This window comes from Paralichthys olivaceus, chromosome 5 (assembly GCF_024713975.1).
Source record: "Paralichthys olivaceus isolate ysfri-2021 chromosome 5, ASM2471397v2, whole genome shotgun sequence".
Classification (NCBI taxonomy): domain Eukaryota; kingdom Metazoa; phylum Chordata; class Actinopteri; order Pleuronectiformes; family Paralichthyidae; genus Paralichthys; species Paralichthys olivaceus.
In genome coordinates this window covers 18,103,919-18,127,581 of record NC_091097.1, presented here as the reverse complement: position 1 = coordinate 18,127,581, position 23,663 = coordinate 18,103,919, and the positions used below count along the sequence as shown (strand labels likewise).

The following is a 23,663-nucleotide window of genomic DNA, read 5'->3' as shown; positions in this document are numbered from 1 at the left end:
ACACAGGATCGTATTGTGTGTGTGTGTGTGTGTGTGAGAGAGAGAGTGAGAGAGAGAGAGAGAGAGAGTAGAGAGAGATTAAAAAGAGAGATGGTGGCAGAGAAAGGAAAAACATTTAAGCTTTCATGCAAAAAAAATGAGAATATAATTTCCGCCACTTTAAAACAGAATGAAATACATGAACAAAGCAGCTCTATTTTCTCATGAATGCCCAGGTCATAGTCAGACCCAAAGGCACTACTCCTTATTGTTGCCAAGGAGGATGATTTTGTTTGTTTGATTGTCAGCAGGATTATGCAAAAACCACTCGATCTGTGGATACTGGAGTGATATGATTGTGTGCAATTTGGTGCAGCTTGATTGGATTTAACGGGACCGTGGGGTCTTGGCAGACTTGGTGATATTCTGGTGATCTTGGTGTTTGATTTGTAGGAAAGGTGAAATGTAAAAACTGAACATTGTTGTGTTACATGTACATAATACATCAGTCCGTTTTTAAAATGCAGTTCATTTTCAGCATATTATTCCAAACTCATCATTGCCCTTATCTCTCTTAATTTTATTTTGGAATTCCAACTCTCTCTCTTACTCTCTCTCATGCGTTTCTCTCTGAATAATAATCCCTCCCTTCTCTGTGTTAGACCTCTGTAGGTCTAATATGTCACTTTCCTCTCAGAAAGCTTTTCTTTATTTTCCTCCATATTGTCGTCTCTTACTTATTATCTCTTATCACTTCCTACTACCCCTCCGTCACTTCCCATTCCACTTGCTATCCTTATGTTTCTTAATCCCTCCTCCCTTCCCTGCGATAACTCTCCTCTTTCCCTCTCCCTGCTCCTCTCTGTCAAGCGCCCTCTCTTTCTCCCCCTCTATTTGGCAGGCGCTCCGCTGTCCTCTCCTCCCCTCCCCTGCCTCTCTTCCTCCTTCCCTCTTCCTCTCCATCCATCCATCCATCCCTTTACTCTCTCTCTCTTTCCCTCCCTCAATCAGCACTGCAGCACCACACATGTTCCAGACACGCTCACACACACAAAGACAAAGACGTGCAGGGGAATTAGCTCGGTAATTACACACAAGCAAAAATAGAAGACACACACCCACATGCATGTACAAAAAACATGCATCACACATGCTACATGCTACTGCTGTGTCAGCACTAATGCTCTCATTTGTGGGGCTGACTGGCATTTTGGGATTGAAGCACAGAAGAGCTGGAAGCCGAGAATCAGGGAGAGGATGAAAAGATGAGATGAGAAGAGGATAAAAACTCACAAATAATGGCAGAGCTGAAAAAAAGACAGGGGAGGCAGCCAAAGAAAACTGAAAAGGTTAGACAGACAGGACATAAACAGAAATGAACAGATAAAAAAAAAAGTAAGAACCGGGGTTGGAGATGGAGAGAATAGGAAGGAACAAGGACAGGGAGACATCATGAGGAGCCAAAACAGAAAACACGCAAACGTGGGACAAAACTGAGCGGAGAGAGTGTCAGTGACACATGATGATGGAGAGAGGAGGAGAGTGAAAGCGAGAGTCAGCAAGTGCTCATTTACCCACAAAGGATGAGTGTGTGAGAGGAAGAGAAAGGGAGGAGTGAGCGAGAGAGGGAGGAGTGAGCTGGGAGAGGGAGGGAAGAGAGAGAGAGAGTGTGTGTATGTGTGAGAGAGAGACATTGTCATCCAGTCCTGCCGGAGAACAGCAGCAGCAGCAGCGAGAGCAGCAGCAGGAGCCGATGAGATTCAAACGCACTGAGCAGAGCGAGGAAATACGGGAATACACACTGAGGAAGAAGCAGCAACAAAGGGGGAGGATGGAATAAAAAAAGAAAAAGCATTTTACTGCTTCTCTTTGTTCTTCCCTCTTCTGTTTGGAGCATCCCACAAGCAGAGCACCAGTGAAAACACATACATATGATATATATATAAAATTCCTATACATATATATCAAATTATGCCTGTTTTCAAAGAAGCTGCAGCCGGACAAGGACTGAATTGACAGCAGAGTGAATCCATTGCAAAAATTGAGAGATAATATGCAGCATTTGCCTAAAAACTGTTGCATATTAATGCTTTGAGATTTTTTCTTGGTTTTTTAAGCTAAAACTGGCAAGTGAGTTGTTGAAGCAACATCATCAACAACAACAACAACAAAGAGCAGCTGCTGCAGACAGTCCCACGTTTCCAAAAGGGGGCTTCTTTTGAAAAACAGGACATTTTTTGATCTGCCCTCGGTGCCACACTGCTGCGTGGCTGTCGCATCTCCACTTGTCTCTGTCGTCCGCTCGGGCTCGGGGAGCATTATTCCCGCTATAGGCTTGTGCAAGTGCATCGCTGAAAGTGCAGAGGGCAATCCACAGGCACTCTGACCCCCGAGCTGATATTTCCTCAGGGCATGAGAGCAGAGGGTGAGGTAAGTAGAAAAAGAGGCAGGGAGCTCAAAGAGAGGATAGATAGGGATTGAGATCATAGTGTAAACAAAGAGATATCATAAAAAGCCAAAAGCAAAGCCGAGGAAAGAGAAATAGAACCATCACAGAACAATCCGTTAAATGGGACCCTCCACTCTGGTTCAGTAATTCCAGCGCTTTTCTCTTTTTTTTACAGCTTCTGTTGGATGCAGCAGCACCAAGACATTTAGATTAGAGATTCAGTATCAGCACATCAGCCCTCCCCTTCCTCTCTCTTTCTCCTCCCCTCAGTCTTCTGAGCACTTGTGGGGCAGGACTGAGCAGGGTGATAGACAGAGAGCCCGGCTGGTGTCCTGGGTCCACTCGAGACCCCGGGATCCACAGGGGGAGAGGAGGGGGTTTCAGTGGAGTGTGCACGGAGCGGCGGCAGCAGCAGCAGGAGCCCTGCAAACGCAGAGCAAAAAATACCCATTGGACTCATTGGGTGTTGCTTAAAACCTGCAGAGTGACACTGGCAGAGTACTGGGGTCGGAGCTGATTGTGTGAGAGTGTGTGTGGTGTGTGTGTGCGCATGCATATGAGAAAACAAGGTGCATGAGGAGACGCTTTTGGACTGGAATAGGACCTCTGGAGTCTGGAGTTGTGTTTTAAAGAGTCCTGAGCAGCTGGTTTACCTGTTGGCTGGAATTAGGAAGGAACTGTCCAACATAACCTTTTCAAAATAAAAGCAGAATATTAAATATCACTCACAAAGACCTCAGGAGCTGAGAGACTTGGATCCAAACTTCTCAAAGAGGGAGTCACATTCACCAAAGTGGACCAAGGTGGCGGTGAAAAGATGCCCACCACCAAAATAAAAAAGCCTACTCTGAACAGTGACACGGAGAGTAGGAGGATGATAGATGCAAGTTAAACTCTGAGAGGGAGAAGAGGAAAACACTGCACACTGGTTCAAGTGTTTTCTTTTTTCTTACCTGGACTTATTTGACTCCAGACTTGAGCATTAGAGTTGTGATCCACTCAGGAATATGAGTCCGTCTGCAGAGTCAAAAGCCTTTCATGTGGGAGCCTGTGACAATCTGTGAGTTTGAGAGGAATCTGCTTTCTTTCTCTGCCGTCAGGAACCCAGAGTTCTCTCTTTTCACGGATTATTCATCCACTCAGCATGGGAGCTTATTGCTAGAAATGCCAGAGGCAAGTCCATTCGTAGGTAACACGCCCTCCTAAACTGCGTTTCCCTCCAAGCCAGAGGATTTGGATTTGTCTACAGCTGCCTCCGCTGTCTGCTTGTGACATATGGCTTTGTGAAAGGTGACATTTCCTGAATTTAAGAATATTTAATGGCTTTGTAACACACACACACATATTCAGTCACACACACATAAATTGCCAGGGACTGTGATGTGTCTGTGCATGTGAGCTCCTGCCCACAAGGGACTCATTCACTCCCATTAGAAGCATGTTGAGATGAGAGATTGATTTCTTTCACTCACTTGTTTCTCTGCCCTTGGACGACAATTCACTTTTCTGTAACTGTGCAGTAATAATTCCCACAGCACTAATTAAACGCTGTTTTATTTCTCTTCCAGGCATGAATATAGACTAAGCTCCCTCTATTTGACCTCACTGTTATCTCAGTGTTTTCTAACAACCTAAAGATTGATTGAATGAATATAATTTGAAGCTCTGGGCGTATTTAACTTTCTCTTTCTTTGTTGTCTTCTCTAACCTAGGATCTTTAATTTGGGCCTCTAATTAACAATTACACATCGGCTCTGAGCCACGAGACACTGGAGTAAGTTCAAGATGGCCACCTCCATGCATCCACTTTTGATGAACGTGTTGCTGGCCGTTCTCCTGGGTTTGACCTCTCTGGGTGGACTGAGCTCTCGGTCGTCTGGTCAGGCTTTGGCCCAGGTCTCCGCCAACAACCAGACTGAGTCTTCTATGTTGTCAGAGGCCGCCCTGGCTACGCCCACACCAGAAACCGAGGACCAAACAGCTCCGAGCAACGGCAACAGATGCTGGGGTTACTACGATGTCATGGGCCAGTGGGACCCTCCCTTCAACTGTAACGCGGGTATCTACCTGTTCTGTTGCGGCTCCTGCTTCTACCGCTTCTGCTGCCAGTTCAAAATTCACAGTTTGGACCAGACGTCCTGTTCCAACTATGACACACCTGTGTGGGCTAACACCGGGAAACCGGTGGCACCCGTCACGGAGGTCCACGAGGAGCCAGACCGGGATCGGACCCACATGATCGTGTATATTATCTGCGGAGTGGTGGCCATCATGGTGTTGGTCGGGATTTTCACCAAGCTGGGGCTGGAGAAGAGTCAAGGAGGACAGACTGACATGACCAACTCCAGGTAGGAACTGAGAGTGGATGATATTGATCTAGGGTTTGGAAGGGAGGGATCCTTAACAGGCAAATAATGGGTGCGATTGTCATAGTTTAGCTTTGCATAAAGACTGGAAGCAGGAGTAAAAGCCTGGCTCTCCCCGCGTACTGTATTGTATACGTCACTAAAACTACTCATGTTTCATTTTTAACATGTTGGTTAACCCGGTAGTTGTTTCCCTGCTTCCAGTCATAATCCCAAAATCTACTAATCTGCTAATTCAAGACTATACAGAAGTACGGCTAATATAAAATACTCAACCAGATGAACACAAACCAGCCTCACCAGCTGCCTCTGCCTTCTCTTTCGCATTAACGTGATTTGATTGGTTGGTGCCACCGTTTCAGCGTGAACAATTGAGCTCTGCTGAATTCATGCAGCGCGAGCAACGCAAAGGAACCACAATGCAGTTCGGCCCTGTCCGATTGGCAAACCGATGAATGCATAAAAATACCTGTATATTTGGTCGTGGTAAAAGAAGGAAGGTGATCCTTGTACGGATCAATGAGCTAATTTGAAAACAAACGTATGAAGCTGATTTCAAGCTTCACTTTTCTGACCAGCTACTAAATGATGAAGATGAGGGGAGGACAAGTAACCTAACAATTCAATTACTCATCTAAAGTAATTCACCACTCACTCAACAGCAAACGTAATCTGTTCTTTATTAAATAACTTTTAATAAAGCATCAAGCTTCATGTTCATCCCGGTGACGGTACGCACTGTAAAATGTGTTTGTCAGCTGTTCATCACCTGTGTGTGTGTGTGTGTGCACGTACGTGTGTGTGTGTGTGAACGTACGTGTGTGCAAGAACTCTTGTATGCTTGTCTGCATATGTGCCAGAGGGTCTCCGGCTGAGTAAGGAATCAAGTGTCTGAATCACAGTGAGGTGATAATGGCTGTGATGTCTGTTTGAAACCATGGGGGAGGGATGGACAGAGAGGAGGAGAAGGAGCGAGGAGCGGATGGAGGTCAGGAGGGAGGATGGAGATACAAATGGGCAGATGTCAGGTGATAGTAAGGGAGGAGTTTTTCGATGGGGGTGATGTTACAGCAGTGTTGTGCTGTGTTTTCTCTGTATTGGTGTAGGCTGTTTCACATTGATGGGTGATTGATTGCTGTGACACAACTCTGACTTTGGCAACGTGCTGCCTCCAGTGAGCAGTGAGAAGGCAGAGGGTGGTTTTTGGTAGGGTGGGATATTGAGCGGATCTCACTGGAGTGCGGCCAGTGGCTAATTCTAGTGCAGAGTGTGTGTGTGTGTGTGTGTGTGTGTGTGTGTGTGTGTGTGTGTGCGTGTGAGAAAGAGTGGGGGTGAGGGAGTGTGTGACTGGCCAGACCAGTGGGTGTTAAGAACCGGGAAATCTCCTTTAAAATCCTGTTATTGCTGGAGCTCCACTCACGCTTCCAGGGAAGGAGGAAGAGGAGGAGGAGGAGGAGGAAGAGGATAGCCCTGGACATCAGCGCTCATTAATGTTACCACTCTGAGTCAACCATAGCAGAATGAAAGCTGTCAGATCTTGGGACATTTTATTCCCTGAATCAAACAAATGTGTGAATTGAAAAACCAGAATCCAACATTTGCTCAGGAGACGTTCCTGAGTTGTAGTTGTCAGAAGAAATGTTCGTTTGTTCTGAAGTTTCCCGGGGGTGAGATGTGTTTGTCTCCAATCAGCACCTGTCCTCCTGGAGCACGACACTGAAACTTCACCTGGTTACTTTGACCTACTTGGATGATGAACAGTTTTTTAAATATGAAATAAACAATGATACTGATATAAGTTTGAAATGATGTAAAATAATTGGAGTATTGTGCACGTAAACATACTGACATTGACAAGACCTAATTTTTTCATTTGAGAAGTGGAACAAATATATGCACTCTAAGTAAGTGACATTCACACATATTTTTCATTGCATTATATTTATATTTTATAATTAAAGTGGCTGCATGAGAGAAGAAACAAAGACAACAGCACTTGGTCTAGCCACTGTGGTCATGTGATGAGAGCACAGCGACCTGGGAAAGGACAGTTCGCTGAAGCATTATGAAGCGAGAGATACAAGGATGAAGGGAGAAACTTATACAAGAGAGTAGAAGGTGGCGATGAGTGAAAGGCTGTTACAATTCTGCTGAATCGCTACCGAGAGCTGCGGATGGCCGGTTAGCTCCGTGATCACACTGCATGGATAATGATTGTCTGAACAAGTCTATTGTTTATTATTTAATTGCCTGGAATGTGAATGACCCTAAAATAAGATGATTACCTCTGACAGGTTGTGTTCCAGCCCGGGTCTCCGTTGGTTTGTTTGTCGCAATGATTCCACAAAAACTGCAGATTTCCACAAACCTTGGTCAGAAGACCTCTTTTATTCAGGATTCTCAATTTCTTTATAACATTGCAAATCTTGCAATTTTGGGACATTTTCATAGATTTCCAAGAGAATAAGTTGTGGATGTTGATGAAAACAATTAGGGGACTGATTTCTATAAAAGGCAGAAACACGATGACCATTAGTCTCAGCGTTCCCTCAGGTTCAGCCTGTATCGTTGATTACAATCCCAAAACTCTTTATGACACTAAGGCCCACAACTGAATTTAAATCACGAACATCCGCTAGTGTCCGCTAACACCTGCTAACACCTGCTAACACCTGCTAACATCTACTGGTAGTTGGTAACTTAAATTGTGCAGCGGAGCTTCAAACGTACAAGTGATATTCACCATCTGTCTTATATTCTTACATGACTGGGTGCAATTTGCTGCAGCCTGATTGAATTTAAGGGGACTGTTGGGGTTTGGCAGAGATCTGGAATGTCTTTATTTGCTTATTATATGTCCACTTTGTGTCTCTGTGAATGAGCCCAGGTAAAAATAGTTTCTCACAACAAATTAATGACATCACGTTTTTCAATTCATTCTCAACCTGCATACATTTGACAGTGGGACACATTCACCCGGCTGTGAGCGGTAAAATGACTTGTGAGTCTATGTGCAGTCGTGTGTGTGTGCGTGTGTGCGTGTGTGTGTGTGTGTGTGTATGCGCACTCAACAAATAAATCCAACCAGAAAGCTGCTAAGGTGGTAATGCACTGAAACCTTGGGTCAGGCAATCACAACAGGCACAATGATACATAGCACACATGTGCATGCACACGCACGAACCCATCATTATGCACCCACGCCCCCTCCATCACACTGCTTCTCATCTCACAAGTAACTGTTTGTGTTGTGCGCTCAGTCTGTCTGTGGAAACCACTGCAAAGCTAAATTAAAAATGAATTATATCCTTTGAAACATGACACAGCCGTGGAAATGAATGTGGCAAATCCAGTTTTTTAGAGCTTGGCTCATGTTGTTGCTGACTGCATCTTCTCTGAAGGTGAAGATGGAGGTAAAAAGGAAGAGGATGTACAGAAGAACGGGTTTGGAGCACAGCAGTTAAATGCTGACATTTTGCATCAGTGAGTTTGCAAACCATATAGAAATGAACATCGCTAAATCTCTCTAACGCACCAGCATGATCCGAGACGCCCCTGCTGTGAAACAACCGTGCACACTGCAGCGGTAATAAACAGAACCAGGGTAATTAAGGTGTTGGTCAATAAATATTCTGCACATAAAGCTCTATAGAACATATTTGTAGAGCATTACTGCAAACACAGCTACTGATGCATTAAGCACTTTTAAAGACGATAAAAAAATACTATATAGCCAAAAACACAAACATTAAAATGCCAGGCATGAATTAATTAAAGTGTTAGAAGAGTGAGCATCAAGCAAGCACAGTTTAAATAATCAGATAACGTTTTCTTCTGATTGAATTGAATCTGCACACATGAGCACAACTAAATACTCAAGGACGGTGGATAAGCCTTTTGCAAAATGTACTGCTGGCAAGTACTCTGTGCAGCCTGCACTGTGCCGTAGAGAAGGGTAAGAAGGGTTGGCCTATCAGAGGAGGAGTAGGATTAAAGGTAGGATTGGTAAATGCTTAAAATATGTGAAACCATTGGGCAGCCTCGTCAAATCCAAGTTGTTTGTGATCAGTGTTGCGTGTTATTGTTTGTGAGCGAAGAAGAGAATTGCTTTTATGAGCATATTAACATTGTCTATAGTAGTATAACTGTTTTCACCTTCCCTGTCCTTAGCCACCCAAGTAAACAATACATATTAATTAATATATCGCTCATCACTGTCGGGGACTGAATTACTATTAATACAAAATGAAGAAATGTTTCTGGTATAAAGCTTTATGTTGATGAAGAACAAACAAAACAATAACTATAAGATGTGGTGAAGTTAAACCAATGCAACTCATATGATATAATAATATAATGTTTGTTATCTTCCTCAGTGACCTTTCTAAACACAACAGTTTGTTATTTCAGAGAGATCATGATGAGACACTAGGCAGCTCAAGTGCTTTTGTTTTGGTGGAACGAGTGACCACTTCATGCCTAAATCTATTTCATCTAACACACACAGACACACACACACACGCACACACACACACACACACACACACACACACACACACACCTTCAGCATCTCGTCCCTCTCATTCCCTTTAACAGCATTGTACCACTTATCATAAGTTATTCCTCTGAAGGGCCATGTGCTCAAGGGCAAAAACGATTGAATGACCCACCAGGGATCTAAACAACCATTTCTATCGTCCATTCTATTCCTCCACTGTATTATGTTTCATCAACAGCGCTCCTCTGTTTCCACTATTGTTCAGCCACGGTGGCGCTTTTCATCATCGCTCGTGACAGGTGTTTAGAGCCAAGAGATAAACATGTGCACACAGTGTCGCATTTTCTCAAACCGTTAAAGCGGTGGCGGCCAAATGAACATTTCTTTGTGAGCTTTGAAGTCAGAATAAAGGCTATTTGTGTGTATATGTGTGTGTGTGTGTGTGTGTGTGTGTGTGTGTGTGTGTTTCTGCCATGTCATTACTTCAATAATTTTCATCTAGAACAGAAAATGTCAATACCTGCTGATTAAAACGATCAAATACAAAGTGAAGCAAATAACTTAAAAAAACACATCAAACTATTCCTCAAATTGACTTTGCACTTCACAAAGAAACTCATCACTAATGTAAAATGCGTCTTCAGGCGTCAGCGCTGATTTCACCTCTATTGTTCGAGCCGTTGCTTTTCTCACCTCCCTTTAACGAGAGCTTTAACACGAGTCTCATTTGCCCTGTTGATTTAACTTCCTCAATCTGAACCCAAAATAAACTCTTTGATGCTACAGCGGGTTGAGAAAATAGACTCCCGAAGTGCAGCGTTAACTTAAACCAGCGAGTAATTATAATTCCTCCAGTGTTGCTCTTCGTGCCGTTCATTAGTCTCATATATTTCGGCTTAGAGAGATAATTGTGACTGTTTTTTAACCTGGGCCTTGATTTTGTGCCATCTCTCACATTTCAGTTTTTAAAACTTTGTGTGATCTTTGGCACTTGGACTTTTTAAATACACATTTTCACACACACACACACACACACACACACACACACACACACACACACACACACACACACAAACACACACACAAACACACACAAACACACACACACAGTAAGCAGAGTGTTGGATTTCGGCCAGATAACCAGCCTGAGAGTTTTCTTCAACGCATTTTACTTTTTGGCATGTGCACATCCAAATGATGGATTTAAAAAGTTTTAACGGGCACAGTTAAAACTTTACCTGTAAACAACTCAGAGGAGCGGGACCACACTGTCGGATGATGACAGGTCTCACGTCACTCACGTGACATCTTTACGTCACTAAAAGGAGCCTACGTTGCGCACAGGTTGCGCACCACAGTAAACAGACCTCCTCTGGGGGTTTGTGTTTGCCAGGCTGCAAATGAGTTCGTGTTGAAAGTTAGTTAAAAGTAAGGACAGTTTTATTGCGGATCGCTTTGTGCGTGAATCAGAGAGGGACACGGGAGGTCTGGCACAGTTTGTTCGGAGCGCAGAGGTGTAACTTCTCCAGACGCACCGCGCGCGCACGGTTTCTACCTGGTTATTGAACCTGGAAGAGTCTGAGCCTCAAACAAACGTCTGCAGCCAGGTGAGTCTTAAGCGCTGTGTGTGTGTGTGTGTGTGTGTGTGTGTGTGTGTGTGTGTGTGTGTGTGTGTGTGTGTGTGTGTGTGTGTGTGTGTGTGTGTGTGTGTGTGTGTGTGTGTGTGTGTGTGTGTTGTTTAGAAGTATTCTACTGACATCTTTACAACTTCTTGTCTTGGATGTGTCATTTTTTTGTGAAACTACACAACCGAGTACAAAATAACAAACACTGCAAATTAAGAGTAATAATACTTCAGTTATGTCATGGAGACCTGCCTGGTGAGTAGGTTTACTTTTAATTACTTTTAAAGTACTAGTGTATGGAAACAGGCTAAATACTCAAAGCGAGGGGATCGGGTGCAGGTACTCAGGTACGAGAGAGATCAGTATCTTGCCCAAGGACACTTCGGCACATGGAACAGGAAATAGCGAGCCACAGCCAATCTGGTAGAGTGCGTCTAACCAGCTAACCAAACCTGACCAGAACCTCACAAGCATTCTGTTTTTTGTGTCCGAACCTGAACACACTAGTACTGCAAATACTTATGCAAGATGTTGTATTTTTTACATTTAATATACTTTAATTTAAAAGATCCCAATATGTCCTCCACCACTGGATGTCTTTTTACACGCTTGTCCAACAGAGGCGGCGGTATCAGTTGTTGTGATTGTAACTCCACACCACACCTCAGTGCAGCACAGCTCAGAGAGACAGATTGCTGCAGAGCTTTTGAGTTCCTCGGCTCAACTGTTGCTACAGTGGCTCCACATCAGCTGATCTCCACACACTCCTGCTGTGCCCTGCTTCTATTTCCTCCTTATTTCCTCCTGTCTTATATCCTATCGTCTCCTCTCCTCTTTATTCACCTCCATTCTCCTTTGTTGTCTTCTGGTTTCCCTTTGCACGATAACACAGCATCTGCCAAAACTCTGCATGACAGATGGTCAAATACAAATCACAACGCCCTGATTTCATTAATATTCCTAAAGTGTTTGTATGATCCCTGTGGACATTTTATGCACATTATTAAAACAGTCAACATTTGTTGGAAAATAGTTTTTTTAAATGTGTGAACTAAAAAAACGATCAAAACAATACAAATGGTAATACATGCACATGTATGTACTTTATCATATGTATTTTAATTGTAATTTGAAAAGCTGAACTCCACCAGTAGTACTTGTAAGCATAATAGAGTGATGGCTCATTGTGAGACGAAAGAAGATGGGACGTCTTACATCTCCCGTTTGCTTTGATATTTTAATGTCAAAATTGTATAGAATTTAGCTCATGAGGGTTTTTAGAGTTTACAAGAATCCTGAATAGAGAAACTTCAAGCAAAGAGTCATTGTTACTGCTCAATGTAAAATGATTATGTTCTCGGTCTCCCTATTATTAGTTGTCTTCAACAAAAGCACAAGATATTCTTTAAACCTTTCTCACAACTTCCCTTTCTTTGCAGTAATGTCAATGAAATGTAAATGAAAATACAGCAGCCAGGTGAACTTTCTGTGTTCTCAGCCTCTGTTTTTGACTTTCATTTATTTTCATACCGAAAAAATCCTAAAAGTTGTGGCTCGTCTTCCTCGACATCATCATTTCTTCTTTTCTTCGGGTCATGTTATTATTACATCATCCAATCAAGGATTCTATTAAGATCAAATCTAATGAAACACCCCACACAGCTGTCAATATCAATGTGGGCTGTGAACAAACATCTGTGTCACTTCTGACTTTGTCATGTGGAGGCTTTGTGGGAGGCACCATTGTTAAAATGTATTGCCAGTCAATCAAAGCTTTGCCATCTCCTGGGGAAATTGTGTGTGTGTGTGTTGCATTGTGGCTCTCCGTGTGTAAAGTGTGTGTAAACTTTGGCTGTGTATAAGTCTATAGTCTACTGTACATTGAGTTTGGGTACAAGCCGTCAACCGTGGACTCCATTTTCACTCCAGTGATCGTGGTAATGGTCTTGTCCCAGTGTAGATTGACGCTGGCTCCAAGTCTCCCTGACAGAAAATCAACTGCTTACATGTAACTGTTTGCTGGAGCGCGCACAGTAACAAGCATCACCACTGTAGCTGGTCTTCTCTCTTTCTCCTCGTCCGCTAACACTCATCTCTCTCCTATCTGTCTGTCTCTCTGTCTGTCCGCCTCATTTTTATTCATCACCATCTCACCACTCCCAGCTATAACCCGTCTCCTAATTTCTTTGCTATCTGCCCTTCGACTTCCTGGTTCCTTCTCGGCTTTTAATATCTTTCACTCTGTGGAGGGAAGAAAGCTGCAAAATATCCCCCGCAGGTAAAACAGCTGCCACCTGAAGAATGAGTATTCAAAAAACTAGTGTTTGGAAATGAATGTATTCATTCATGCATGTCTAAATGTTTTATGATTTAATGATTGATATGAATGTCTTGATATATATACAATCACTTTATTTATAGTATTAGTAACCAATCAAAGGTAAATGCTTGAGAAAAATAAATACACATTCTATATCAGTCTGTTGAAATGCAGAGTACTAAACAAAATATTTTGATATATGGAACTTTACTGACAAAGTCTAACACAATGCTGTCACCATCAGATTATAGTTTTGGTAACAGTACAGTGTGAATACAACTGTCACTCATTAGTCTACACAGTTATATCTTTAAATTAGTATTATCAGTCTTTTCCTCCCTTTTCCATTCTACCTAGCGAAACTAATACGTCGTGTTTCTTATGTTTTTCACAGTTTCACTCTCGTGTTGTCGTTGCCACTCTCTTCCCTCGCCTACATTTGCCCGTCACGGCTGTGCCTCTCTGCTCTTATCTCTGAACACCATCATATCTGAAAGGGCTTATACTTCACACGCAGATTAAACAAGAAGAATAAGGATTTTCCTACCATCCATCCTCCTTCCCTTTTACCCATCGTCCAAAAAATAATTAAATGCTAGCTTGTTTTGCCCAAACCTGGGGGAACCTGAGGGATTCTTTTTTTTACTCTTGCTCTTGACTTTCATCCCTTACTGTTCTTCTTCTGTTTGCTCTTTCTACATTGGAAGGCTTGTGCTCCTCTCTTTCCTTTGTCTGTCTCATGGCTCTTTCTCCCACTCAGTGCCATTTATTTATTTAATATTATATATTAAAGACTGCCGCCAAAGCCAAGAGACACAGCGATGTGACGTCAAATATCACCCGCAATCTCCTGCGTTTGGGAGCAGTCAAAATATTCCCAACTTACATGATTGTCAGAACGTATATTTACATACTGTATGTTACTTGATTTATTTTTTGCAACATTTGGGTTTAGAAAACTCAAGTTTAAAATGTTTACACAGCAGTAGAACGTAGTTAGTTTGGCTTCAAGGCTCCGACTTCATCACTTCACCAGATATTATTCCATTGATATAACAGGGAGTTGTAGGAAATATCTTTACCCCTCCTGTTGGAGCCTACAGGTGGATGCTGGGGTGGTGGAGACACTGAAAATAGACGGCCACATTGGGAAGGTGTATATGATGGAGGTCACGTGATTGGAGCAGTGCAGCTCGGGGATGGGGCGCTTGAACTAGCTTGCAATTCGTCGCTGCATTTATCGTAAATGGTCACATTTTTCTGGGGCTGGTCTTTATGTCACTCTCTTTTCAACCTTTCCCTCACCAGCACACTGACTCTCTCTCTCGTCTATGCACTCGGTTACACACACACAAACTTGTGTCGACAGGCTGCACAGGGCAGTTCCTGCGTTAGGCCAAAAAAACTGTTATTTATCTTTCATACAGACAGAGAGGGAGAAATGAGAAAATGTGCATGTTTTTCTAGTTGGTTCTCTAACAGTAACAAAGTAACCTGCAGCGCTCAGATACAGGTCTGCACACCTTTTCACAAAGAATGTGAATTAATTTTTTTCTAATGCCCAGTTTCTACTATTATTTTCTGTCCCTGGTTTGTATTTTTCCTCCTTTGTAAATTCAAGATTTCTGCTCTGTTCAATGATAATTCAGTGATACAAGAGAAAGGTTTTTCTTCACACAGTGTGTTGTTACTGTTCCCTGGCAGCTAAGCGGTGGTTTATTCTGTATGTTGGTGGTGTAACATGTCATATAATTGATGACACGGGACTCTGGGGAGGGAACAAGGCCCATAGTCGATAAAACCAGGATGATTTTGTCTTCTGCTCGACTCCCATTAACCTCCCCCCACCCAACCCATACACACACACACACACACACACACACACACACACACACACACACACACACAGACACACACACACACACACACACATACACACACACAGAATCACACACACCCTATTCAACAAAGCAGCATTAACGGCAGCACAGAGCTGTGCTCGCAATTCACACATTTGCGGTCTCAAAATAGACGTTTTTACACTTTTATAAAAGGCGGCAGTCGCTTCAAAACAGAGAAGAGAACAAGATGTTTTCAGGGAATTGATGCTTTTGCAAAATAACAAACATGTATCTGATTAACACTCGCTCGCCCTCTCTCTCCTACTTTCTCTCACACACACAAAAACACGCAGAAACAAACCTGCTCTTTCACTGTGCCTTCAAAATTGTCTGTTTTTGTTTCCGCTAGATTTTATCTCAAGAAAAAAAAGGCCTGTCCACCATGCGCCCCGTCTCTCTCTCTCTCTCTCTCTCTCACATACTGCAGTTATCTTTATGAGGACTTTGCATTGACTTCCATTCCCTAACTTTAACCACAACACACACACAAACTTATATTTACATTCATTATGTGGCCTCATGACACCAGACTCTTGTCTCTGTTGTGGCAGTTTAAGTGTTTTATGATACGAAGACACTAAGAAAACACCCGGTGTGCTTTACAGAGGGAGCAACAGCGTGTATCTCTACTATCTGTGTGCTGAACAGGATTGTGTTTGTTCTTTGTACTCAGGATTAATAATACTGCGTTTGAGCTATAATGAAAATCAATCAGGTTTCAGCCCTGCAGTTACAACGCATCATGACACTATCATAGTACACAAGAGCTGCTGCTGTGCTGGAGGAGTTGTAATGTCGCTGCTCTGTCTGTGGAGGAAAACGGAAACCCAAATTAAACTCAATAATGTTTCCTACCTGCAACTTCTGAGTACTTAGAAAGCCTCTAATTATCACCGGAGGCTCACACAGTTTTTAAATTCTCTGTAAACTCTCTCCAATTTTTATTTTCATGTTATTCTGCTGTCAGTGTTGCCAACGTGGTGTGCAGCGCTGTCCGCAATTAAAGTTTTTTTTACTCAAGTAAATGATGCTCTTTTGTTGTATTATCATTCCAGCAATTATGGAATAACACCAATTAAAACAGAATAATAATGAGGCACTCAAGAGTTTTTTAATGTTAAAAAACAGGGATGTCCTTTGTTAGTGAAAGAATCGGATCAAATTTAACATTTAAATGACTAAGAGTCGCATATGCTGGAAAAAAAGGATTTTGCTCAGGGTCAAAAACCGGCTTTATTTTGTATTTGAAACACACACACACACAATCACACTCAAACAAACGCACACTCACACTTGGCAGCAGTGAAGCAGTCGATATGTGTGTTCTAATTATACTGATGTTGTATTAGCGTTTCAATGTCAGGGTGACGCAACACTGACGCTGGCCGAGGGAACCCTGTCACTGCGAGGAAGAAAGGAAGAAGGAGAGAATAACGAGCAAATAGATGGACAAGGGAGCAAGTGAAGAACCAGAGAGAGAAAGAGATTTTGATGTCTTGCCCTTGAGCCGGAGTGGAAAACAATACAGGACGGCTGTGAAATAACACAGAGTGGATGGAAAATGACAGGGGGAACCTAGATTCCTCATCGCTACATGACAGCCCTGATGGTCAAAATACAGCTCACCTTATCCATCCATTCCTCCCCCTCTCCAGGCATTAGTCTCTCAATCCATCTCCGTCAAACTCTCCCTCCCCCATTATCTTGGTTATTAACCTGAAGAGCTGTGATCCAGTAATATTTTCATACAGCCACAAATGCTGACACACCCTGTGGCTCCAACTCACTGGCCGTGTGTTTTCAGCACATATCCTGGTCTAAGTGCCAGAATGAAGCGGTTTCATCCAGATGTGTGCAGCTAAGTAAACCGATGACCCTGCTGATTAGGGAGACCACCCTCCGAATGATCATCTCTTCTGCTCCGTCGGCCTGCGGTTCTCTGGCAGGCCGCTCTGAGGGTCGCAATCGTAGATATTACAAGCTGCGTCTTCTGCAAATCCTCGCCTGAAAACATTCAAAAGGCCAACACTGGAGGACTGAAGGGCTGTACACGAAACATAATCTTCAAAGAGCATGTCTGGAACATACTCGGGCTGCTGAGTATTAAGCCGTTTGAAAAGAGTTGGCGAGCAGAGTCGGAAATGTTTTTCAGGCTCCATGTCCTCGTTTTAAAACAAATAAGCATTTTAGTTCGATATCCGTCTTTATTAAAATACATAAAAACACATGTTCATTTGTGCACAGAGCAAATACGAAGCAGATTGTCATGTTTAGTTGCCTGGCTGCAGTAAATACTACAAATGAGGAGCAGCAAGCGTGGACAGAAAGACTGGGGGTTTCTTTTCTTGAACCGGTGACGAGGTGGAACTGTCACAGACACTGATTGGTTCTTATCAGTCACGTCTTGACTACCAGTGGTGAATGTGACAGAGTCTGTTTTAGTTGCTTAAAAACTCCAGAGTAGTGTGGAGCTGTTGGTCTAAACGTAGCAAAAGTGAAAAGTTTGAACCAAAAAGTATTAGATGTTTTTAATATCTTTCTCAATTAATCAAATCTTTTATGTTTTTACTAATATTCAGTCTTAACGAGCTTCATGAATTACTTAAACTGGCTCAGTTAATTGGGAACGTCCTTCCTGTAGACCAGATTTTCAATGAGCCTCATTTAGTTCTAACAATGCAACATGAAAGACGAAAGTTGATATGAATTTTTGTTTTTACCTCAATTCGGTAATAATCTGTACGTAAAGTTCCCATCATACTTTGGGTGTTTATGTGGATTCCTTTGAGTTAGATACTGAAGAAAACACAGAACATATGATTCTCAGGCAGGATCTGGAATTAGTTTCTCTGAGAAGAAGCAGGATTTCTGAAGCAGTTAGTGGCAATCAGGTGTTAAGTGTTTTAAAGTGCCTTAAATACCACTGTTGCTGTTCCAACGGGTGTTTGTGTTCATAAACAAATTATTCTGCAGTTACTGTTTTTAAGACATTCTCGATTGTGTTTATGGGAAACTTTGCAGCAGTAACCACACTGAAGAACATGAAGTCAAATATGATGAGAGCCGGTCAGGTTTTTCAGAGGCTGATGTGAAACAAGCACTTTAGAGTTCAGCTACCGCTCCAGGAAACAAGGTCACTTCATGCGCACTGTTCGTCTTTGCCCTCCCTCCTTTGTCCTCAGCGATGGAATAAAAACACCGGTTACCATTAGTCCTTACAACCAACAACCCCAGCCCTGTTTCCCAGTGTTCAGCTGCATTGTTTAACCATAGAGGCTCCTCGCACCCCCCTACGAAAAGTGGAGCACGAAGGCGCAGAAACGTGGTTATATAACGCAGCACAAGAGAAGAGAGTGTGAGAGCGAGACAGTTTGGGGAAAAACAGAAATGGAGAGGAGGGAAAGCAGAGAGCAAGAAATGGATGGGAAGGAAATGTGAGATAAGCTTTCAGATATAAAAAGAGAACAAGGGAAATGGGAGGTGTGTGTATAAGACAGAAGACCAATCAAACCTGTGGCAACAAGAACAGAACAAGAACAACACTAAAGCAGTGTTGACAATTTATATCGATGAGATTAAAATAAAATATATGAAATAAACATTCACAAACAAGAACTTGATGAAACCTCTGTGGAACTTCACCGAATACATTACAATTTTCTACACAGAATAAATCGAATTTCTTCTTCTCCTCTCTCGTTTCCATGTTCATAACCTTCTTATCTCCTCTCCCCTCTTCTTTTGTACCTCATCCATTCATTCCCCCGTTCACTCGTTTGTCAGTCAATTCCTCTCCCCCTCCATTTGCTGTGTTGATCAGTGTGAGATGTATAAGAGACATTTACATTCCAGCCACATGGTTCCTCTCCTCCACACTTTTGTACAAATGAGTGCAATAAATCTTAAGAGAGGGGAGGACCGCTGTATGTGCTGCATACATAAATGTGGTGGAAAGGCGCAAGTGGAGAAACCAGATGTTCAGTGTTTTCGAACCGTTTTAAACAGTGAACGCTGACAGTTCTGGATGAAATAGCCACTTAGCTCACTCACCGTACGTGATGACATGAGTTTAATATAGAATTCACACTGGAAGCTGAACAATCTAATGAAATTGTGGCTTTTTTTGTATAATATGATTGAAGGCTGATGGAGGGTGGCACAGTGGGGAAGGTTCTGGTTCAGATCCTCCCACAGTTTAAGTCCTGTGATGGACTAACAACCTGTCTATGCCTCTTGCCCAAATGGTTTCATTTTTAAAAGGGTAAGCAGTATAGATAATGGAAGTGTGATGAAAACCGATAGTGGAAAGTGACAAAGAGGAGAATGACATGATATCAAGGTTTAAAGATAAGAGTCCAGTCAGGAAATAAGATGCATGTAGGCCTACGTACATTTTGCATGTGTATTAAGTTCCAACTAATATTTTAGCTCCTTCCCAGATCCTTTTTAAATTCATGGCTTTACTTTGCTGTTTGCAAAAACCGAATACTTTGTCCTGACGATAAAAGTCTGTTGTCATTGTGGGTGTTTGTGTTAGAGTGCGGGGCACGGAGCGGTTCAGCGAATCAATAACAGCTCTACACCGAAGTAAGATTTTACTCATCTGAAATATATGTATAAAAATAGAAAATCAATGTGAGGCAATCAAACTTGATATTGTGGTGGGCTGCCACGAATAAATTGATTTTTGGGAAATTATGGGAAAAGTAAAACTGTAGCTAAAAACTGAAACTGTAGTTGAGAAGAGGGTCTGTCAATGTGGCCGAGGACACATTTGCAATCCCACTGCTGACATCCCACATGTGGGACGCTGTGGTTTGAAGCAACGAATCTAAAGTGACGACACAATTCAAACTGTAGCTAACTCTGGACTATAAATAAAGAAATGTAGAGGTGTATTTGATGTGACTTCTTAGTGTATTCCATGTCCTTTCCACTAACATGAAGGAGGCAGGATTTATGACAGCCAGCCACCAGGGGGCGACAAAGACACTTTGTCTATAGCTCTCATGTCGTCCGTCTTTATACAGAGTCTATGACTGGGAGATAAAATACATTCGGTTAAGCTTGGTTGTGATAATTCATCCATTACGTCTGATTCTGTTCAGCCGGTATCGTTAGAGTTTGTTCCAGAATGCAAACTGAAAATGCTTCTGTGGCTACAATCAGAAAACAACTCTCTACTTTCTAACTGACATGTCTCATCCCTTCACTCTCTCTTCTGTCTACAGCGATGGAAGATGCTTAAAAAAAAAGAAGAAAAAAAAGAGGTGCTTGTGCCCTTTTGACAGCCCTCCAACACCTCGAAGAGAAAGAGCATCCTGCATTACGCTCGTAACGCCACACATCTGAAGTGTTGCACTTGCACTCCGCTCACATAACATACCTGCTGCTGTGAGAGAGCGGGGACGATGGTTACGCACTTTAAAAAGGCCCTAAACGCGAGCAGGGCAGGGACGGGGCGGGCAGAATAACTCAATGTGCCACAGTGAAGTGAGAGGAGGAGGATATCACATGGAGCACAGCGTGCACATGTACACACACACACACAGAGAGTTGGCAGCGCAGGCAGGGATGGTCATTACACGCTGTGGCAGTCCAAAGATCTCATGCTAATAAGTAAGAAGAGAGCTTATAGCCAAATATCACACTGCAGCCTGTTCTGTGTTTGTTTTCACGTATGAAATGATCCAAAGCGGAAACCTTCAGTGTACAACTTGATTATTGCGAGTGAATTACGGTTCATGACTATTGCAACGATATCCCAGGGTTGTACAACCGTTTTTCCCAACAATTACCATATCATTTTTGAATACCATTGTAATTAGTAAACATATATAGCACACTGACTTCTATAATGTGATGGCAGGAGCTGTCTGGCTTTGGCGATGATGCCACTTACAGCCAGATTTAGCCGAAACACATAGTTACAAAAAGTATTTGTTGTTTCCTGTTTTATCAAAGCTCAGAAATAAAGACTGACATTTTCTTTGTACCATAACTGTTGTACTTTGTCTGGAATTCTTTCAGCTCTGCGGCAGCAACAAGGCTCCTCCACAAATTCTCCTCCTGAATGAGGTTTCAGCCTCTCGGTTGTTTGCTCTTTCACAACAAAACTCTTGTGAAAGCTGCTTGTTGGGCCCCAACTCCTCCCGAACAGAGTTAACTTGATCCCAGCACATTTGTCCTCGCAGCTCGTTGTTTAGCTGCACGTTTCCTGCTGTAACGATGCTTGAGATTTGCATTTTTCATCACGTCCCAAAACAATATCGTCCATTTCTCTTATCGGCCTGAAGAGGTTGCTTGCATGACATGTTTCCTTCACCCTGACCATGACCTGGCAGGTATAAAGCCAGTCGGGGACCACCCTGAAGGACATCAGTCAACCGCTGCACTTTATTGTCTTTTACCAAATAAAACACTGTAGCTTTAAAGAGGTTTATATACGGCCTGCTCCGCTGTATCAGTCAGTCAATTAGTGAGTGAAAATAGACGAGCGGTAAATCCTGGGTTTTACATTTTGTTCTGGTTCATGTGTCAGGAGACCACAGGTTGTCTGTGCAGCCACCTCATCTGTATGTGTATAGTTATAACGCATCAGCACTCTGTATATAATTAACTACTTTGTGTTGTTTACATCCCTCCTGTAAGTGTGTCTGTAGTCTGCCTCCATCTCAAAGTGATGAGCATCCCGCCGGCTTAGCTCATGCTAGTATCTCCAGTCATTAAGTGGATTTATGACCCTTCTTTTCTCTGAGAGCTATAGGAACCTTTCAAAGACAACCAATCAATGCACGTTCTCTCCCGACATATCTGCCCACCCTGATTTCATTATGGGGGGGGGCAACAGGGAAGTGAGCAAAGCACACACATGCATCGTGGTCGTTTCATAGCAAGAAAAGCAATTTTGGTTTAATATAAATCTGTTCAACATATTAAAAAGGTATTTCATAATGAATTCATTTATGTAGATTTAATTATCTTTAAAAAAACACTGCGGCTGATGTAGTATATTATTATTTTCACCCCCATAAGATTCAAATATCAGCCAGTAGCGGAGAATGGCAGCAGTAGACTTCATTTATTTGTGCGGCGATTGTAACTCCCGCAAATTAACGTTGCACTTAGATTTAGTTCAGTGACAACGTCTCTCTGTCGAATATGTTACAAACATAAATATTTGCAACGCTTCCTGTGGTACTCCAGCGTTTCTGTTGACTGAATTCATTCATTTTAACAAGGTTTTTATTGGTATTGTTGCTGGAACAGAAGATGCTCCGCTTCAGTCTGTAGAGTCCTGGAGTTAAGCTGAGAAAATAACCCAACTTTTTTTTAGAGGAAATGCAGAGATTATACCAGAAACCCCTCGTGCAATGTGCTGCACACGCTCCCACAGTGAGAGTCAGGTTCTAAACCCGTTATACAAGACATGTTCGAAAATGGTTATTGTGAAAAATAAATTGATTTTCATGGGCGTGGCGTGCCCATTTAACTCATACCTCGGAATACCAGTGTCCCAATGCAGAAACTTTAAAATCTTTGTATCATAAGATTGAGACTTTTCTTTCACATCCATTAAGAATTTGTTGTATCAATTAAGTTGATTTACTATTCAACAATAGATTTTCCTCATGTTCTGTCTGGAGGCACCGGATCATCTACATCCTACAATCAGTCCGGGGGCACGTGCATTATTTTCTTGTCTGTCTACACATCTTAGTGCGGTAACGGTACGTTCCTTTTAGTGTTGGTATAAAGACAGGCCTGCAGGTAACTGCAAGTGTGCATGAACACAAAGCAATAAGCCAGAGAGAGGATAGGAGGATGAAAGAAGGGATAGTGGGATGAAAGAGGGGTGGGGTGGTGAAGGTGGGAGGGGAAGATGCTACAAGTGTGTGTGTGCACTTATATATGTGTGTGTCTGTGTGCGTGTAAGTGAATCAGAGGGCAGTTTGTCATGTTGCTGCTCCACAGCCCTGATCCAAGCTGACAGGTGAAGCTAAGCGCAGCTAAACAGCACACGTAACAGAGGGCGAGAGAGAAGGGGGGGCAGTCAGGAGGCAGTGGAGATAAGGAGAGACCATTAGACCAAAAAAGAGAGAGAGGGACATGAGGAAAGGGGGATGGACATGACATTGGGGGGAGTGAAAGAAATGGAGGGATGGGGGAGATAGTCTTCAGAGTACAAAGAGACGTAAGGAAAAGCGGAAAGAGGGAGTGAATTTGAGCAAAATGGAAAGCTCGGAAAATGTAGGAGTTTAGATTAACTGGTGAAAGAAATTGAGTAATTGGCATTTAAATAAAAACAGACAAGTGAGCAAGTAAGTTTTTCAAACCATCACTTCATTAATCTGTCCCTCCCTCCGCTCGGTACGCCATTGTGCATGTGGGAAATGACTTAATGTTAAAGTGTGAGGTTTTTTTTTAATGATTAACATGAATCATTGTCTGCTGATTATTAAGAGATTGCGGGGGAACAGCAAAAAAAAAAAAAAGAAAAGTGGAAATGATGTAGACGAGAGGAA

At 42.6% G+C, this 23,663-nt stretch overlaps 1 protein-coding gene across 2 annotated transcripts in view; it reads left to right on the top strand.

The window, feature by feature from the left end:
- Nucleotides 1-1,658: 1,658 nt before the first annotated feature.
- LOC109643574 (protein shisa-8) overlaps nt 1,659-23,663 on the top strand; it is a 75,134-nt gene continuing 53,129 nt past the window's right edge. The window contains exons 1-3 of one of the 2 annotated variants that reach the window (XM_069525163.1): nt 1,661-2,409; nt 2,604-3,718; nt 4,141-4,776. In XM_069525163.1, the coding sequence (XP_069381264.1) occupies nt 4,214-4,776 (563 nt within the window). In that variant the 5' untranslated portion in view covers nt 1,661-2,409; nt 2,604-3,718; nt 4,141-4,213. Of the gene's footprint in view, nt 2,410-2,603; nt 3,719-4,140; nt 4,777-23,663 lie in introns of both variants that reach the window. The other variant, XM_069525164.1, reaches the window with a different exon arrangement.